General features: G+C 44.5%; 1 protein-coding gene across 1 annotated transcript in view; it reads right to left on the minus strand.

Moving 5' to 3' along the window:
* LOC140411422 (pecanex-like protein 2) overlaps positions 1-19,875 on the minus strand; it is a 429,375-nt gene that overhangs the window by 295,968 nt on the left and 113,532 nt on the right. Inside the window, exons 11-13 of the mRNA XM_072500529.1 lie at positions 18,803-18,945; positions 17,069-17,222; positions 16,949-16,981 (exon numbers count right to left, since the gene is read on the minus strand). Coding sequence (XP_072356630.1) covers positions 16,949-16,981; positions 17,069-17,222; positions 18,803-18,945 — 330 coding nt within the window. The remainder of the gene's footprint in view (positions 1-16,948; positions 16,982-17,068; positions 17,223-18,802; positions 18,946-19,875) is intronic.

Below are 19,875 nucleotides of genomic sequence, written 5' to 3' on the forward strand. Positions count from 1 at the left end.
GGCTTGAGGGTATCGGAAACTCCTCAAGGAAAGTGATTCGGGCTTCTCCAAATTTGCTTTCAGCTAGGTTCATCACCAAACCCGCCACCTGAAGTCGATCGAAGAACTCTATACAATGGTTTAAATGTTCTTTCCATGTCTGGAAGTTGGAAATAAAAGCAGATTGTCCCACTTTCTCAATGCAATCCTTCAATGGTGGGACAGGATAAGAGTCCGTTCTTGTAACTGCATTCACCTTTCTATAGTCCACACACAACCGTTGGGTACCGTCTGGTTTAGGTACCATCACTATGGATGAGCTCCATTGGCTGCAACCCACTTCAATTATGCCATTTTTCAGCATACTCTCAATCTCTTTGTTAACCTGTGCCAATTTTAAAGGGTTAAGTCTACATAAGAACATAAGAACTAGGAACAGGAGTAGGCCATCTGGCCCCTCGAGCCTGCTCCGCCATTTAATGAGATCATGGCTGATCTTTGTGGACTCAGCTCCGCTCTCCGGCCCGTACACCATATCCCCGAATCCCTTTATTCTTTAGAAAGGCATCTATCTTTTTCTTAAAAACGTTTAAAGAAGGAGCCTCAACTGCTTCACTGGGCAAGGAATTGCAGAGATTCACAACCCTTTGGGTGAAGAAGTTCCTCCTACACTCCGTCCTAAATCTACCTCCCCTTATTTTGAGGCTATGCCCCTAGTTCTGCTTTCCCCGACCAGTGGAAACAACCTGCCCGCATCTATCCTATCTATTCCCTTCATAATTTTATATGTCTCAATAAGATCCCCCGCATCCTTCTAAACTCCAATGAGTACAGTCCCAGTCTACTCAACCTCTCGTCATAATCTAATCCCCTCAACTCTGGGATCAACCTAGTGAATCTCCTCTGCACTCTCTCCAGTGCCAATATGTCCTTTCTCAGGTAAGGAGACCAAAACTGAACACAATACTCCAAATGCGGCCTCACCAACACCCTATACAATTGCAGCATAACCTCACTAGTCTTGAACTCCATCCCTCTAGCAATGAAAGACAAAACTCGATTAGCCTTCTTAATCACCCGTTGCACCTGCACACCAACTTTTTGCGACTCGTGCACCAGCACACCCAGGTCCCTCTGCACAGCAGCATGTTTTAACATCTTACCATTTAAATAATAATCCACACTGCTGTTATTCCTCCCAAAATGGATAGCCTCACACTTGGCAACATTGAATTCCATCTGCCAGACCCTAACCCATTCACCTAACCTATCCAAATCCTTCTGCAGACTTCCGGTATCCTCTGCACTTTTTGCTTTACCACTCATCTTTGTGTCGTCTGCAAACTTTGACACATTGCACTTGGTCCCCAACTCCAAATCGTCTATGTAAATTGTGAACAACTGCGGGCCCAACACTGATCCTTGAGGGACCGCACTAGTTACAGGTTGCCAACCAGAGAAACACCCATGTATCCCCACTCTCTGCTTTCTGTTAGTTAACCAATCCTCTACCCATGCTACCACTTTACCCTCAATGCCATGCATCTTTAGTTTATGCAGCAACCTTTTGTGTGGCACCTTGTCAAAAGCTTTCTGGAAATCCAGATATACCACATCCATTGGCTCCCCGTTATCTACTGCACTGGTAACGTCCTCAAAAAATTCTACCAAATTAGTCAGACACGACCTACCCTTTGTGAACCCATGCTGCATCTGCCCAATGGGACAATTTCCCTCCAAGTGCCCCGCTATTTCCTCCTTAATGATAGATTCCAGCATTTTCCCTACAACCGAAGTTAAGCTTACCGGCCTATAATTACCCGCTTTCTGCCGACCTCCTTTTTTAAACAGTGGTGTCACGTTTGCTACTTTCCAATCCTCTGGGACCACCCCAGAGTCTAGTGAATTTTAATAAATTATCACTAGTGCATTTACAATTTCCCTAGCCATCTCTTTTAACACTCTGGGATGCATCCCATCAGGGCCAGGAGACTTATCTACCTTTAGCCCCATTAGCTTGCCCAATACTGCCTCCTTAGTAATTACAATCATCTCAAGGTCCTCACCTATCATATCTTTATTTCCATCAGTCACTGGCATGTTATTTGTGTCCTCCACTGTGAAGACTGACCCAAAAAACCTGTTCAGCTCCTCAGCCATTTCCCCGTCTCCTATTATTAAATCTCCCTTCTCATCTTCCAAAGGACCAATATTTACCTTAGCCACTCTTTTTTGTCTTATATATTTGTAGAAGCTTTTACTATCTGCTTTTATGTTCTGAGCCAGTTTACTTTCATAGTCTACCTTACTCTTCTTTATGGCTTTTTTAGTAGCTTTCTGATGGATTCCTATCTAGATGGATGTTGTTTGATAGGAACAGCATTTCCCACATCTACATCATGTATACCCATTTTAGTACTTCCCAATTTATCTCTACAAACTTGTCCATGTGATAGCAATAACTCTTTCAGGTCAGTTTGTTTTTCCTCTGGAAGGTAACTAAACAATTCATCCCAATTTTTAAGAACATCCTCATTTTTCAATTTAACTTGAGGTATGTCAAATTCACAGTCATCTGGATTTGGTTCGTCACTTTGAGATAGAATCATTAAAACCTCCTTTTTCTCTCCTTCCCTTTCAAAGTACCTTTTAAGCATTTTCTCATGACATACTCGGTGAGTCTTCCTTCTATCTGGTGTTTTTACCACATAATTCACCTCACTTAATTTCCTTTCAATCTGATACGGTCCACAAAACCTAGCTTTTAAAGGCTCCCCTACCACTGGTAACAACACTAAAACTTTATCCCCACTGGCAAAACTACGAACTTTGGATTTCTTGTCCGCTACCCGTTTCATCACATTTTGTGCAACTTTTAAATGTTGTCTAGCCAATTCACCTGCTCTATTTAATCGTTCCCTAAAATTTGACACTTAATCCAATAGTGTAATTTCCGATTTCTCACCCACCAATTTTTCCTTAATCAATTTAAGTGGTCCTCTTACCTCATGACCAAAAATTAGTTCAAAAGGACTAAATTTGGTTGACTCATTAGTGCATCCCGAATGGCAAACAATACGAATGGGATTTCTTTATCCCAATCCTCTGGATAATCTTGACAATACGCCCTCAACATTGACTTTAATGTCTGGTGCCACCTTTCTAACGCTCTCTGCGATTCTGGATGGTACACAGTTGATTTAAATTGTTTTATTCCTAAGCTATCCATAATTTCTTTGAATAACTTTGAAGTAAAATTCATTCCTTGATCTGATTGAATTTCTGTGGGTAGCCCATATCTAGTAAAGAATTTAAGTAACTCCTCCACAATTCTTTTAGCTGTAATATTATGTACTGGAATGGCCTCTGGAAACCTAGTAGACACATCCATTACAGTCAAAAGATATTGATTCCCACTTTTTGTTTTAGGAAGCGGTCCTACACAATCAATTAGGACCCTTGTAAAAGGTTCCTCAAATGCTGGAATGAGTATTAAGGGTGCTGGTTTTATCACTGCTTGAGGTTTCCCTATCACTTGACATGTGTGACATGATTGACAAAATTTAACTACATCTTTATGTAGTCCAGGCCAATAAAAATCTTTCTGGATTTTAGCTTGAGTTTTCCTTATTCCCAAATGACCTCCCACTGGTACCTCATGTGCAACTCGCAACACCTCCTTTCTATACCCTACCGGCAATACTAGTGGATGAACTTCTGCCCACTTTTCATCCGCCTGCATATGTACAGGTCTCCATTTTCTCATCAAGATATCATTTTTACGCTAATAACACTCTGGTATACTCTCAGATTCCTCTTCCGTATATGCTTTCTGATATATCTGTTTTATTTCTACATCTTTCTGTTGTAACTCTGCCAATTTTCCTGAACTAAAAATATCCGCCTCATCCTCATCTTGTTCTTTTTCAACCAGCTGATCAAAAATTGTTTCTGATAATTGCACTTCAACTTCATCTTCACTCTTTGATTTCTCCTCTTGTCTTAACCTGTGACTTTGCGACCTTGTTACTACACAATCCGGAAAAATCCCAGGATATTCGTCCTTCAACACTTCAGTTGACTGATTTTCCACTGGCTTATCAACCACAGTAGGTATCACTCCCACCTGCGATCCAGTTATATCATTACCCAAGATAAACTGTATCCCTGGACAAGATAGTTTATCTATTACTCATACTACCACTTCACCACTCTTCACTGGACTTTCCAACCTTACCTTATATAATGGAACGCTACTCCTCTCACCCTGAATTCCACATATCACCACCTTTTCTGGCAACATTCTTCCCAAACTACATAATTCCTCATCTCTTACCATTAAAGATTGATTAGCCCCTGTATCTCTTAAAATTGTGACTTCTTTACCTGCTCCTCCTGATACACACGAGTAAACTTTACCCACACAAGTAAATTCTTTAAAGACATCCGGCACCTTCTTAACAATTACTTCTTGAATAGGCTGTACAATCGTTTGCACCTCCTTCGCTTCCCTTGGGCTTTCCTTGACCACTCTAACAAACCCCACTGCCTTATCCTGTTTTACCACATCAGCCTTCCCAGTGCTTTTCTTCAACCACCAACACTATGACTTTACATGGCCTAGTTTATTATAGTGAAAACATCTGAAACTTTTCATTTATTTTCCACCCTCCTGGATTTCTTTTTTAATCTGAGGTACACTCTCTTTATTGTCTCCCATCAGATCTCCTTTACCATTTGAGTATTTCTCATGTCCCCAGTTTCTATCCCTCACCGGCTGAAACTGATGTCGGAAACCAATCTTTGATTTATGAATTAATTCATAATCATCTGCCATTTCCACTGCTAATCTCGCAGTTTTAACCCTCTGTTCTTCCACATGAATTCTCACTACATCAGGAATTGAATTTTTAAACTCCTCCAAAAGTATAATTTCTCTGAGAGCTTCATACGTTTGGTCTATTTTCAAAGCCCTTATCCACCTATCAAAATTACTCTGTTTGAGCCTTTCAAACTCCATGTATGTTTGACCAAATTTTTTCCTTAAATTTCTAAACCTTTGTCTGTAAGCTTCAGGCACTAGCTCATATGCACTTAAGATGGATTTCTTCACCTCCTCACATGTTCCAGATATCTCCTCCGGTAGTGATGCAAACACTTCACTAGCTCTACCTACCAACTTTGTTTGAATCAGTAACACCCACATGTCCTGTGGCCATTTCATTTGTTTAGCTACCTTCTCAAATGAAATGAAAAAGGCTTCCACTTCCTTCTCGTCAAACCTTGGCAATGCTTGGACATATTTAAATAGATCCTCACCACGTCTTCGACTATGATGCTCTGTCTCATTATCCTCATCCATCTCCTCCAACTGTACGTTTCCCATTACGTCTGCCAATTTTAACTGATTGTCATGTTTCATGTCCATTTTCTGAAGTTCAAACTCCCTCTCTTTATCTTTTTCCCTGATCTGTATCTCCCTTTCTTTTCTTTTTGTTCTGCTAGGGCTATTCTTTCTTTTCTCCTTTCTTCTCTCTCCTTTTCTTTTTCCTCTCTCTCTCTCACTCTCGTATTCCAGCCGCTTTAATTATTTCTGATGTTCCATTTGTTAAATTTGCAACTGAATTTTTGCCATTTCCAATGAGTCAAATTCTATCTCAGGCAACTTTAAATGCTTAACCACCGCCATAATTACCTCATCTTTTCACATTTTGTCAGGTAATGTTAACTGCAATGTTCTTGCCAAATCTAATAGTCTGCTTTTCGTTTCTGTCCGTAAAGTACTACGTATGACATTCTCCACCCCCAAAACCTCTGAGCCTCTAAAAGAGCCATTGTTCACAACACTTTCCCCACTTAAACTAAAATACCACACCGGAAAAGCAACAATCCTTCACTGTCTTTAAGTTCACAAAAACCAATCAAATAGATAGACTTTTATCCCCCTCGAGCCCCCAATTGTTATGGGTGAGGTGTTTTCAGAACCCCAAAATGTATCATGGAGTTCATCCAACCTCTCCCTTTAATGTATTTGTTGCTTTTCCGAGCACGCGGCTTTTTCCCTTGGTGTGGGATTACAATTATGGACACGTGAGTTTTTAAACGCAAAACACTGTTTATTCCATGAACTCAACTTAACATCTTAAGTAAACATTGGATCTCTTAACACCCCTTACTTCAAAGATAACTCAGAAAATATTGCAACAGTAAATAACGCCTTAAACTGTTCCTTCAAACTTCCAAGAGACTTAACACCTTTAAACAGTATCACATCAGGTTAAAGGACATATATATTTATGAGTTTAAATCACCCAAATGATCCAGAGATGGTCTTTTATGGCAGAGGTCACAGCAACTCCAGCTCACTGCAAAACAAGCTGCTTTTCAAACTTGCAGCTCTCTGGAAACACACAGACAGACACACACACTGTTTTTTTTACTGAAACTAAAAACCTGCAACATGGCTGAACTGAGCTGAGCTCCACTCACTCTATGACATCACTGTTTTCTTAAAGGTACATTGCTTAAACATCCATGTCTTAAAGGTACCCACCCTCACATGACACAAAGATAAAGGTTAAACCAAAGTTATTCTAACTCAGTGGTATACAACACTAGTGTCCCAGCCCAGGACTAACATGAACTCCCAGACCCGGTCTGGGACGTTCTTTAAAAGGCTTGATAATAAGTCCCAGCTGAACGGGACTCTTAATAATAATCTTTTATTGCCACAAGTAGGCTTACATTAACACTGCAATGAAGTTACTGCGAAAAGCCCCTAGTCGCCGCATTTTGGCGCCTGTTCGGGTACACAGAGGGGGGAATTCAGAATTCTCAGCTGGTATAGGAATTGAACCCGCGCTGCTGGCCTTGTTCTGCATCACAAACCCACGGTCTAGCCCACTGAGCTAAAGCAGCCCTCTTACCATGGCAATGTCTACTCAAGAGCACCCCAGGGAGATCAATGAGTGATTACTCATGATCCTCGTGAGGATTATTACATCCCTCCCCCTTCCCTCAGTCCAGATCCTCCCCCCTCGCTCCAAAAACCATGAGGCCTTCTGCATCACTTTGCAATTGGCCATGTGTCCATTGACAGCGGAGTCAGATCTGGGGCTGTAAAGCAGATGGGGGAAACCATCGCTTTCTCGCTGAACATCTAGGGTTCTACCCCAAAGTTGGTTTCTAGCTGCAGGTCTGTCACCTCGGTTTCCATGTGGGAGCCCGAGTCTTCATACTTCTGGACGACTCTTGGATATATCATGGGTTTAGACCCACTGGTAGTAGGTTCGAAAGACGTGGAAGGCATAATTCCTCCCAGCGTAGAATCTGCAGTCGAGGGTTCCCTGCTCCGAAGATGGCCCACCTGCTTTTTTTGATCCTCTCCCTGGTCTTGACGTTCCTGTAATGACTCAGGACCAGTCTTCTACGAACACGGAGACAAGGCCAGCCGCATCAGATAAGAAAACAAGCAGCTGCGAAGTTAGGGACAGAAACAATAGGATGGTAGCTTAACAAGGCCCTTGCAAACTTCTATTGAGGTCTATACACCTCTGAACCCCTGGAAGGGTTGACAGACTGGATATACTGGTGGTGGGGGAGGACAGGAAACACAGGCTGGAAGCACCTTTCGAGCTGGGCGAAATCATGGAATGCATTAAATCCATGCAGTCAAGGAAAGCGCCGGGGCCGGATGGACTCCTGGTAGACTTTTACAAATAATTTGCAGCAGTGCTGGCTCCGTGGGAGATGTTCAACGACTCATTGTCAAAGGGGGTCTGCCGCTCTCGCTGGCCCAGGCTTCGATCTCATTGATCCCCAAAATGGACAAAGATCTGACAGAGCGTGAGGCATCTCTCTCTTAAATACTGATGCATAATTCCTAGCAAAAGCACTGGTGAGGTGTCCGGAGAGCTGCCTGCGAGAAGTGATTTTGGAAGATCAGACCCGTTTGTCAAGGGCAGACAACTAACAGCGAATATCAGATGCCTGTTGAATAATGACCCAATCTGGGGAGGACACCAGAGGTGATTGTCGCCCTGGATGCAGAGAAAGCCATCGACCGAGTAGAATGGAGGTACCTCATGGAGGTTTGGGTTTGGAGCAGGGTTCACCACGTGGATGAAGCTCCTGTACAGCACCACTACAGGCGAGCGTACGGGCAAAAGTCATCAGCTCTGAATACTTTCGGTTGCACAGGGGAACGAGGCAGGGGTGCCCGTTATCTCCGCTCCTGTTCGCACTGGCAATCGAATCATCATTAGATTGGCGGAGTGGTGAATGGGCATTTGAGAGGGTGCAGGGAGCACAGAGTCTCACTATGCGGATGACCTGTTCCTCTACGTGTCGAACCCCAGCCAGCATGGGAAAGATAACAGGACTCCACAGGGAGTTCGGCACCTTCTCAGGTTACAAACTCAACCTGGGAAAAAGCGGAATCGTCCCGATGAACCCCTAAGAGAGAGCTGGAAGAACTACCATTTAAAGTGCCCCAAACCAAGTTCAGGGTTCTGTGCATTCAAGTGGCCCACACCTGGAGGAGGCTCCACAAATGGAACCTCTCCAGCCTGGTGGAGGGTATGAAGAGGGACCTACAAAGATAGGACCCACTCCCTCTTTCGGTAGCGGGAAGGGTACAGATGGTCAAAATGAACATTCTGCCCAGGTTCCTCTTTATATTCAGATCACCCCCAATTTTCATCCCCAAATCCTTCTTCACCAGGGTCAACAAGTTAATCATGGCCTTCGTCTGGGAGGCAGTAAGAGTCCCGAAGATAGGCAAGTCCATCTTACAAAGAGGGTGACACGTGGAAGGTCCGACTGAACCTCCTATTCTACCACTGGGCAGCAAATGTGAGAGAAGATGGGACTTTGGGAAAGGAACCAGAAGCGGACTGGGTCTGAATGGAGGAGGCCTCCTGCACGGGGTCGTCTCTCCGAGCGCTAGTCACCGCACTATTCTTGCCCCCCTAAACATACATTCCAGGAGTCTGGTTTTGTGGCCACACTAAGGACATGGAATCAGATCGGGTGCCATTTCGAGCTTGGCAAGATGTCCATAGAGGCCCCCACCTGCAACAACCATAGGTTCATAATCGGCGAGGATAGATGCCACATTTGGGACATGGAGGGAGGATAGAGGGACACTGAGAGTGAAGGACATGTATGTGGACGATAGGCTGGCGACCCTGAGGGAACTCTGAGAGGCTCCAGCTCCCGAAAGGGAATGAGCTCGGGTACCCGCAGCTGTGTGACTTTCTCTGTGAGGAGACAAAAAAGTTCCCCCAGAGGCCTGAACACACATTTCTGGACACAATGATCGGGATGCTCTGGTTAGGGGATGACTAATGTGGCGACATATTTAGATAACTCACAGAGCAGGTCAGGATCCCACTGGACAAGACCAGATGGAAATGGAAGGAGGAGCTGGGCATGGATATAGGAGGTCTCTGAATTGAGGCGCTGCACAGATCAACTCCACCTCCTCCTGGACCGGGCTAAGCCTGATGCAGCTCAAGGTGGTGCACAGAGTGCAATTTACTAAGACAAGCATGAGTGGGTTCTTCACGGAGGTGGAGGATACGTGTGAGCAGTGTCAGGGGTGCCCAGCTAACCACACTCACATGTTCTGGTTCTGTCCCAGACTCAGGGAGATCTAGACGGCCTTTTTTCGCGGCTATGTTCAGTGTGGTGAGGGTCGAGATGGAGCCATGCATATCTGTGGTTGTGTTCGAGGTGGCAGAGAATCCAGAGCTCTGGACAGGGAAGGGGGTGGATGCCCTAGCCTTCACCTCACTGATCAGCAGGTGGAGAGGAGGTGGGAGGGATAGGAAGGGGGAGTAGAAAGGGGCGGGATGGGGAACACCACCTGGATGAAAGAGAGCTGACGTATAGCATAGAGGGAATGGAGAGGAAGACCATTCACAGAAGGGAGAGGACATAGGGGACATTGATCCACATGTGCCAAACCGGGAAGGTTGACCATCCTAACCTCCCTCGAGAACTCAATGGGGGAATAGGACATCCCTCCCACCCGCCCAGCTAAACAAATGTCATTATGAACGATGTAAAGATGCAATAATTGTAAATATGTATGTAAAGTTGTGTATAATTCTTATTACTACACGTTAAAAATTCCAAAAAGAACACTTCGAAAAATAATAAGGAGCCTTATTAGTGTCACAAGTAGGCTTACATTAACACTGCAATAAAGTTACTGTGAAAATCCCCCAGTCGCCACACTCCAGCACCTGTTCGGGTACACTGAGGGAGAATTCAGAATGTACAATTCACCTAACAGCACATCTTTCAGGACTTGTGGGAGGAAACCAGAGCACCCAAGTGACCCAAGCCGGGAATCGAACCTGGGTCCCTGGCACTGTGAAGCAACAGTGCTACCCACTGTGCTACTGTGACGCCCAAAAAATGTGGCACAGTGGTTAGCACTGCTGCCTCACAGCTCCAGGGACCCAGGTTCAATTTCGGTCTCGGGTGACTGTGTGGAGTTTTCACTTTCTCCCAGTGTCCGTGTGGGTTTCCTCTGGGTGCTTCGGTTTCCTCCCACAGTCCAAAGATGTGCAGGTTAGGTGCATTGGCCATGCTAAATTATCCCTGAGTGTCAAAAAGGTTAGATGGGGTTACAGGGATAGGTTGCAAGCCTGGACTTAAGTAGGGTACTCTTACCAGGGGCCGGTGCAGACTTGATTGGCAGAATGGCCTTTTAAATTCTATGATTCTATCTATGAAACATACTAATGTAAATATTGCAGAGAAATGATAGTACTGTGTTGGTGTTACTATTTTGGTTAATATTGTTTCTGTACTGTTCTGCAAAGTATCGATAATAAGTGCAAAAATTCTAATAAAAATATTTTCAAAAACAAAGATTGGCCACTGGCCAGGGCGAGGGACAGGATGATGTCATCTTCCACGCTGAATTCTTGGCGTTTAGATAGGAAGGGCTTCAGGTCCTCTGTGGTGTATCCTTCAATTCTTAGGATCACATGGCGTAGTTTCACCAGCGTCGGGTCTTTCTGGTGGCTGGATCTGGTGGCGGAGATAGGCAGGGTGTTCATAAAATTATAAAATCATGATGACCTCGGTGGGGTGGGGGAGCTTGTGGGTTACGGTAGGCAACTCAGGGTGTCAGCATTGGCCATGTGTTCTGGGTAGTGCTCGAAGGAGTATTCGTATGCCGCCAACAACAGTAACCAGTGCTGAATCCGAGCCGAGGCGATGGGTGGGAGGCCTTGTCCTTCTTAAAAGGACCCAACAGGGGTTTATGGTCCATGATTGTCGTAAAGTGTCGGCCATAGATATATGGATGGAATTTCTTCAATCCGAAGTTAGACCCACTTTCTCAAATTGTGCACAGCATCACTCGGCATCTTCCAGGGTTTGTGACGCATAGGCAATAGGTTGCCTGGTGCCATCGTCCCAACAATGGGAGAGGACTGAGGCAGTGCATGTTTGTACCAACAGTGCTGTGGGATGGTAGTCTGCCAAGACATTGGATGACAACGGCTGTTGCGTCACTTTTGTGAATGCTTTGTCCTGTGGCGCCTGCCACGGCCACTTCTGTTTTTCTTTAGCAATGCGTGTAGGGGTGGCAGTAAGGTGTCTGGGTTGGAGATACATTTTTCAGACTAATTGATGAGGCCTAGAAACGACTTCAATTCCGTCCTGTTTCGTGGGGTCAGCACCCCTCTTATGGCCTTCACTTGGTTCTCAACAGGGTGCAGCCGTCCTTGTCGACGTGGTAACCGAGGTATGTCATACGCCCACCTGAAACACACACTTTTCCCAATCGAGGCGGATGCCTGCATCTGAGAATCATTGCAAGCCTTCCTCCAAGTTTTCCAGGTGTTCTTTGTCGGTGGCTCCTGCGATTAACACATCATCTAGGTACACTGCCACCCGAGGCAGCATTTTAAGGATATTTTCCATTACGCGCTGAAAAATGGCGCACGCTGATGAGACCCCAAAAGGCAGGCGGGTGTATTCATACCCCTTATGGTATGATAGTGATGAACTTCCTGGATGCCATAGCAAGCTTCAGTTAGAGTTTCACATGGCTCATGTCCAGCTTGATAAATGTGTGGCCCCAGCCAGCTTTGCGTAGAGATCTTCGATATACAGCATCAGGTACCAGTCAAGGCAGGAGACTCTATTGACAGTCAATTTATAGTTTCAGTAAAGGTTTGTCGGGTTTTAGTAGTGGAACCACCGGCGCAATCCAATCTTCCAACTTCCCAGACGATTATGCCGAGGCACTCCAGTTGTCCAGGTTTAGCCTCTACTTTGGCGAGCAAGGCATAGGGGAACGGTCGTGCCCTGAAATATTTAGGCAGGGCCTCTGGGTCCACGTAGATCTTTGCCCTTACTCCTTTGATCTTGTCAAGGCCTCCTTAAACACCTTGTGGTATTTCCTGCCAACTTTATATAGGCCCTCGGCTGGCATCCTGAAGATCTGCTGCCAGTCCAACTGGATTTTCTTGCAGCCAGTCTCTGGTTCCTGGTCCTTGCATGACTATCAGGGGAAGTTGGACCATCTGTTGCCCATGGGCGACCGGGGTCACAGTGGTTCCTACAATTCATAGAGGCTCTACCATGTACGTGGCCAACCTGGCTCTGGTGCTCGCCGGGATGGATGCATGATGCCGGCTTGGAGACCCCTAAAGGTCTGTTCCCCCACAATGGAGATGGCAACTCCAGTGTCCTCTTCCAAGGGGTGATTGCTGACCCGATAGAGGCAACTTTGGGGGTGGTGATGCAGTTCAAATGCATTAGTTCATCCTGTTCAGGCTGATGGATTTGCAGGGCCCAGGCCTGAGGTGGCTTTGGCTTCCAGCCTGGGCGGTACACACGCTGATGATTCTGGCAGCTTTGCATTGGGTGTATCCTCAGGCTGCAGGTACAGCACTCTCGTGCCTGCTCCCTGAAGTCCACTGGGGAAGCTTCTCTAACAGTCTTGGAGTTTTGCGACCATAGGCTCATGTGTTTGTGTGCCATGGTGGAATAATAGCCAGGCAGTGGGTGGGAATTGGAGGTCTTGTCTACAGGAAGTCTATTTTTTCAATATGGGGATGTCCAACACGGAACAGGCTGCAGTCCATTGAAGCTTGGAGTTTTGCGGCATTTTCCAGGGACTGCGCCAGTTCTATGCCTGTTTTAAGATCAAGGGCTGGATCTGCAAGCAGTTTTTTCTGTGTCGCGACGCTGTTTATCCCACATACCAGCCTGTCCCGTAGCATCTCAGGCAGGGATAGCCCATATTCACAATGCTGGGTCAGCTTCCTGAACCTGGTCAGGAACTCCATTAAAGGCTCACCATAGAGTCTTCTGGCTGTGTTGAACCTGTAGCGTTAGAGAATAACTGATGGTCTTGGGTCGTAGTGGTTGGTTACTAAGTCCACCAGCTCAGTAAAGGTTTTTGAGTCTGGGGCCTCTGGGTAAGTCAGGCTCTTAATGATGTTGAATGTCTGGGTTCCACATTACCTTCTGTCGGTCGTCAGCCTCAATGCCATTCGCACAAAAGAAATATCGCATCCTTTTGGCGTACTGGGACCAATCCTCCACAATCATAGGGCCCATGATTCCCAAATAACGGCAATTTCCAGGTTCCTTTCGCACACTTCTTACCGGAGGCGTTTGTTTTTTAAGCGGGGCTGTCCAGAATTCTGTTCTTGTTCCTCGTCTCCAGGGCAGTAATCCAGGAGACACAGAAATAAAGGTTAAAGTATTTTTATTTTAACTCAAATGTAAAGCTACCCCTGTAGCATAAACACCAGTGTCTCAGGTCCGGGACTAACAGGAACTCCCAGTCCTGGTCTGGCATGATATTTACAAGGCTCGATAATCAGTCCCAGCTGGATGGGCTCCAGCCCGTTACCATGGGAACTCATACTCAACGAGCCCCACAGGGAGATCAAGGAGTGATTCCTCATGATCCTTGTGAGGATTACCACACCTACTTTGACTCCAAATATGGCAAAGCCTCAATATTCAAATTCTCATAACTGTTTTCAAATCCTTCCATGAACTTTCCTCATCCTATCTCTGTTACCTTCTAAGATACCTGCGATTTTCAATATTGTGTTCTCTTGAGCATTCCTGATTTCCATCACTCCATCTCTGGAGGACATGCCTTCAGTTGCATAGATCCTAACTCTGGAATTCCCTTTGTAAATGTACCTGTCTCTCAACCCTCTCTCCTCCTTTAAGATCCTCTTTAAAACTTTGGTCACCTATCCTAATATCCGTTTATGTGGCCTGGTTGCAAAATTTGCTAACACTCCTGTGAGGGGTCTTGGGACTATTTAATATGTTGCTATGTTAACAGCAGAATATAAATGCAAAGTGCTGTTGATTAGAAGCCACTGGTTTCTCTTTGGGTTCTTTGTCCTCTGTCAACTGTTACACATGAGGTCTCTGCACTGTGGAGTGATCAGTAAGATCTGATAACAGCCTGATCAGGTTTGGGGCATTAGGGGCCTTGTAAATCAGACATCAGCACTGCTTTAGAGTTGAAACAACATTCACTTTAAAACAAAAACAAAAAAATCCCTTTCAAAATTATTGAATAGATTTTCACTTTGGGCAATATCAGATCAGCTTCACATAATACATCTGCTGGTTATCCACCCCTGTCTGAAACACAGCCCCAATTGTTATAAACTGCACATTATAGACCCATCAGTTATCCATCCTTCGCCTGCTACAGAGCCACCCATTATACATTCACCATTATTCATCCTGTCCATAATATAACGCACTCCAGCCCATTACATATCCACCTGTTACACACCCAAATGTCACACATCTGGCCATTACAATACATGCCTGTTGTAAACCTGCCTGTTCTACACCACACCCATAATTCACCTCCCATCAGACATATTAAAGAACCCCATTGGTTTTATAACCCTGCTTGTTAAACATTGCCATGAAACACACTCTCTTTTACACAGCCATTCTAATACTCCCATTTTGCTGGTTATATACACCTGCCTGTTATGCACCCCCATTTTATACCTACTTATTATACATTTCTGCCCCTTACACACTCTCCCATTCTACATTCCCCTTTACATTTGCCTGTCATATACCCCATTTTGTTAACCCCCCATTTTATACCAGCCCATTATATATCACTTGCCCATTGTAAATCTCTGTCTGTTTTTCCTCTTTATTGTAAGTGAAAATCCACCCCCAAATATGGAGTATTTTAGGAATAATTATACAATGATTTAATTACAAGCCACTGAGCACGTGCACAAATTTCTCTTCTGCACATCATCAGAGCACCTGCTACCTCCTCGTTAGTTTTACATTACTACTCAGGATGGTCACAATGCGAAGTGTAGGGTTAGTTACGGAGTCCAAATCAGATTACATAGCACACCAGGAGAAGAGGGAAAATCAAAGTTATGATGAACAAAGCAAGTGTTTCTTGGCGATTGTTTATGACAGTGAACACCGAGGTTGTGTCCAAGCCCCGACATTTTTTAAAAAATTGTTCATGGGACATTTATGTCCCATTCCGGAGGGCATTTAAGAATCAACCACATTGCTGTGGCATCACATTTAGCCAGACCAGGTAAGGATGACAGATTTCCTTCCCTAAAGGATGTTAGTGAATCAGATGGATTTTAGGACAATCAACAATGGTTTCATGGTCATCTTTACACTTTTAATCCCAGATTTTTTTCATTGAATTCAAATTTCACCATCTGCCATGGTGGGATTCGAACCCAGGTCCCCAGAGAATGACTCTGGGTCTCTACATTTCTAGTCCAGCGACAATGCCACTACACCACTGCCTTCCCTATGTGGCATTGTGAGATCCAAAAGTGAATTCCATAAATCCGGTGAGTTGTGGATTGACAGCAGATTAAATGACCATGAAATTTTCCAGCCTATTGTGAAATAGGCGGGTTGAGCCAGTGGGCTAAATAGCTGGCTTGTAATGCAGAACAATGCCAGCAGCGCGGGTTCAATTCCCGTACCAGCCTCCCTGAACAGGTGCTGGAATGTGGCGATTTCACAGTAACTTCATTGAAGCCTGCTTGTGACAATAAGTGATTATTATTATTATTAAAATCCACCTGGTTCATTATAGTCCTTCAGGGAAGGGAATCTGATCTTCATATGCAGACACAGCCTTCTGTGACTCCAGTTTTACTCTACATGGTTGGTTATGAATTGCCTGAAGGATAATCTGGGATGGGCAATAAATGCAGTCCTGTCAATCCCCTACACTGAGGGTTGCCAATGCTCCAGGATTGCCCCGGAACCTTCAGGAACTGAAACGTACTCTCCAGAACACTGCTGTGAGCCAAACATCCTGGAGAAAAATCAGGGTTTCAGGTGAGGGTTACAAATTGTGTGGTTTTCAATAATAATTCTTTGGAAAAAAACTGGTTATTAACAATCAAACTAAGATGGGAGAACAGACTTTTTGACTGACATTCAAAAATCATCAAATTGCATAATGAAGTGTCGGTGCACATTTCAAATGGCTGGGAAGTCATGAATCACGAGGATGGACATGACGGGTGAGCAATAACGGGAATGTTGGTGGTGAGGCACCGTGAAGACAGATGTGTCAGAAGACCAATGGCGGAGGTGTGAGGGTGGGGTGGTTGGAGGCAGATGATCATATGGTGACACCTGTGAGACTATGTCTAACCAGAGTTGTCAACCCCACCTTGAATCTGGCAACACATGGATCGTCATGTGTTGGGAGATAGCCTCAATCTAACAGGGGCCTGCGGGACAATTGCATCAGCCAGAAAGTGATCCACTGGAACTGGGTAAGTGGCTAAGGCCAAGAAGAAGCTAGGTGATGTCATGGGAAGGTGGTAGGATTGTCATTCTGTCAGGGTGGAATCACATGAAGTGCCCTTCAACCAGCTAAAGTATTTGAATTCTAGGCATTTGCCCTTCAGGTCTGGTTTTCATAACTCACGTGTACAGGTGATGCAGGATCAGGTTGAGCACTCTGAAACAGGACAAGAAAAGAGTAGTTAAGAGCTGTGACACATTACCACCATTCAAATCAGAGACAGGACACGTCATTTACACTTACTTTTAACAGGGAATATTGACAGCTGGCAATAACCAAGCAGAAGTGGAAGACTGACAGGTCCTTGAAAAATCCTTGGTTAAGGAGATTGAATCCAAGAAGAGCAACAAGAACAGCCAAGCAAACCGCTAACACGTTTTCCCCAATCTCCTGATTCCTGTGAAAATATAATAAATGCTATTTGAATGATGCGCCTAAATTATTTTAAATGGAGGCTTCTGTTTGCTTAACATACACTGGGGAAACAAAGGTAGTTTGAAATCAGTTGGGGAAATCTCTGTCATTCTCCTGATCAGTCACTCTAAACTCAATTAAACTATTTTTAATGTGGTGTATCTGGAGTTATGGCAGCTGATTGAGAATAACACAAGGATAATTCCCAGCGAATTTCCCATGGACGGTGTGATTGCTTCATGACTCAGCGCATCAGAAAATCTAGATAAGCATGGCTCATCTAGACCTGGTAATTAATCCAAACAATAAACAGCACATGTCATGGCACACTGACAGGGCAGTGACCACTGAATGATTTAACCCTGGTCTACAAGTCAGTGAAACTAAAGGTACAGGAGCTAGGTACTGTCTATAATTTTAAATGAGCTTAATTTTAAAAGTATGAGGGAATAACAAATTGCCCAGGGAAGATTTGTGTTCAACAACACTTCAACAGGGAACACGTGGAGCATCTTTAACTATGGAATACTGCCCAGACATGATATTGGAATCTGAAAATCAAACTATCTGAGAAAGAGGAAACAATGAGTACTTGTTAGAGGACTTGCATTGCAGAGGATTACTCAGTGGGAGGTATTGAATAGGGGGGATTGAGTGGCGGGGGGAGGGGGGGGGGGGCGGTAGAGGTAATTAACAGGAAAAGACGAGAGAAAATTGGATCTTGAAAAGAAATAGCAAAAAGATTACCTTATTGAGATTTACAAGATACCTGGTTTTACTGAATTCCAGATCATATTAAGTCATTTGGTTGTCACTGCCCTCCAGGTGTGTCTTGGCTCTCACATCCAGTGTGTCATTTGGATGATTTACAATTACCAGGTCTAGATGACTAATGTCTCTTGTGGATTTTGGGATGCACTGGGTCATCAAGCAATCAATGCGCCAGCTCTCGGTGGGAATTTGCTCAATCGGAAGCCATTACTCTGCCATTGCATGGAAATGTTAATCTAGAAACTTGTTTTAAATTAACTTGTGTTCCAACTCGGACAAAGGATTCAGAGGTTTAAACTACTAAGTTCAGGACAGGTAATATGGTGTCAAGCTTCTTGATAGTTATTGGAGCTGCATTCCATTGCAAGTGGAGAGGATCCATCACACTCCTGACTTGAGCTTTATAGATGGGGAGTCAGGAGGTGAATTATTTGCTGCAGACTTTCCAGGCTCTTACTGTTCTTGTAGTCGCAGTACTTATATGGCTACTCCATTTCATGTTCTGGTCAATGGTAAACCTGCACATGTTGCTAGAGCGGGGTTAGGCGATGGTAATGCCATTGAATATCAAAGGAAGATGGTTTGATTCTCTCTTGTTGGAGATAGGCATTGCCTGGCACTTACGTGGCATGAATATTACTTGTCACTTATCATCCCAAGCCTGAATATAATCCAGGACTTGCTGCACATGAACAAGGACTGTTTCAATTGCAACATCATTATTTCTTATGGATCATAATAATGCAGAGTTGCTATGAAGTCATGCAACTTGAAAAGAAGAGGATTATATACCTGTCAAGTAAAGTCAGTAAAGCCAGGCGATCGTAACAAATCTCCACCCACTTGCCAGGTAAAATCCAAAACCTGTAGGCCTGTCTGCAGTTGGGCTTTTCCTCTATTACTTTAACAGTTGATTCACGATTCCCAGCCCCACCCTTCAGAGATACAAAGGATAGGTGTACAAACATAAAATTAGAACAAGACACTCAGCTACACCCAATGTAAATGGCTCCTTGAGTTTTGTTGTACCCATATTACCTAGAAATGATTTTTTTCTGTCTCAGCTACTGATAAGGTTGTTTTTCCTGGTTCGGATGATGGGTCACAGAGTCAGGTTGTCAGAGTCAGCTATGTAGGGCTGAGATGAGGAAAGGCCTCACTCAGAGTGTTCGACATTTTTGGAATTCTCTGTCCCTGTAAATTCTTAGTCGATGAATAAATTCAAGACAGAGATCAATAGATTTTTGGACACTGAGGGAATTATGAGATTTGGGGATAGTGCAAGGCCACAAGTGACTGGAAAAAATAAAATTGACTTGGGAAAATTTCATTTTTATGGTTGAGGAAATGAAGCAGCTTTGTGGTTCAGGACATAATCAATTTTCAGATGAACAGTGCAGAATACATACATCAAGTGATTATATATTAAGTGGATCTGGACTTTGTGCATCCTTATGAGATGGAAGCTATTGAGTTGGTAGTTCACTTTACATCTCTACCCATTTTTTATTTTAATTGGTTTTGAAATGGGGAGAGATGCAGAACATGGTGCCACCCTGCAATTAACCTATTCCACACAAATTTAAAATGATGTCCATCGAGTGATCCAGTCGATTTCGGCGGGAGAACAGCTGGTGAGTCAGTTTCAGCGGGAGCAGTGCGGAAGTGGCTGCTGGGAGGTAAGTCTGTCCTTTAAAAGCACTTGTCTTTGCAGGGGCAGGCCAGTCGATTTCGGCGGGAGAATCAGCTGGTGAGTCAGTTTCAGCGGGAGCAGTGCGGAACTGGCTGCTGGGAGGTAAGTCTGTCCTTTAAAAGCACTTGTCTTTGCAGGGGCAGGCCAGTTGATTTCGGCGGGAGAACAGCTG

The sequence above is a fragment of the Scyliorhinus torazame genome, chromosome 4 (assembly GCF_047496885.1).
Source record: "Scyliorhinus torazame isolate Kashiwa2021f chromosome 4, sScyTor2.1, whole genome shotgun sequence".
Classification (NCBI taxonomy): Eukaryota; Metazoa; Chordata; class Chondrichthyes; order Carcharhiniformes; family Scyliorhinidae; genus Scyliorhinus; species Scyliorhinus torazame.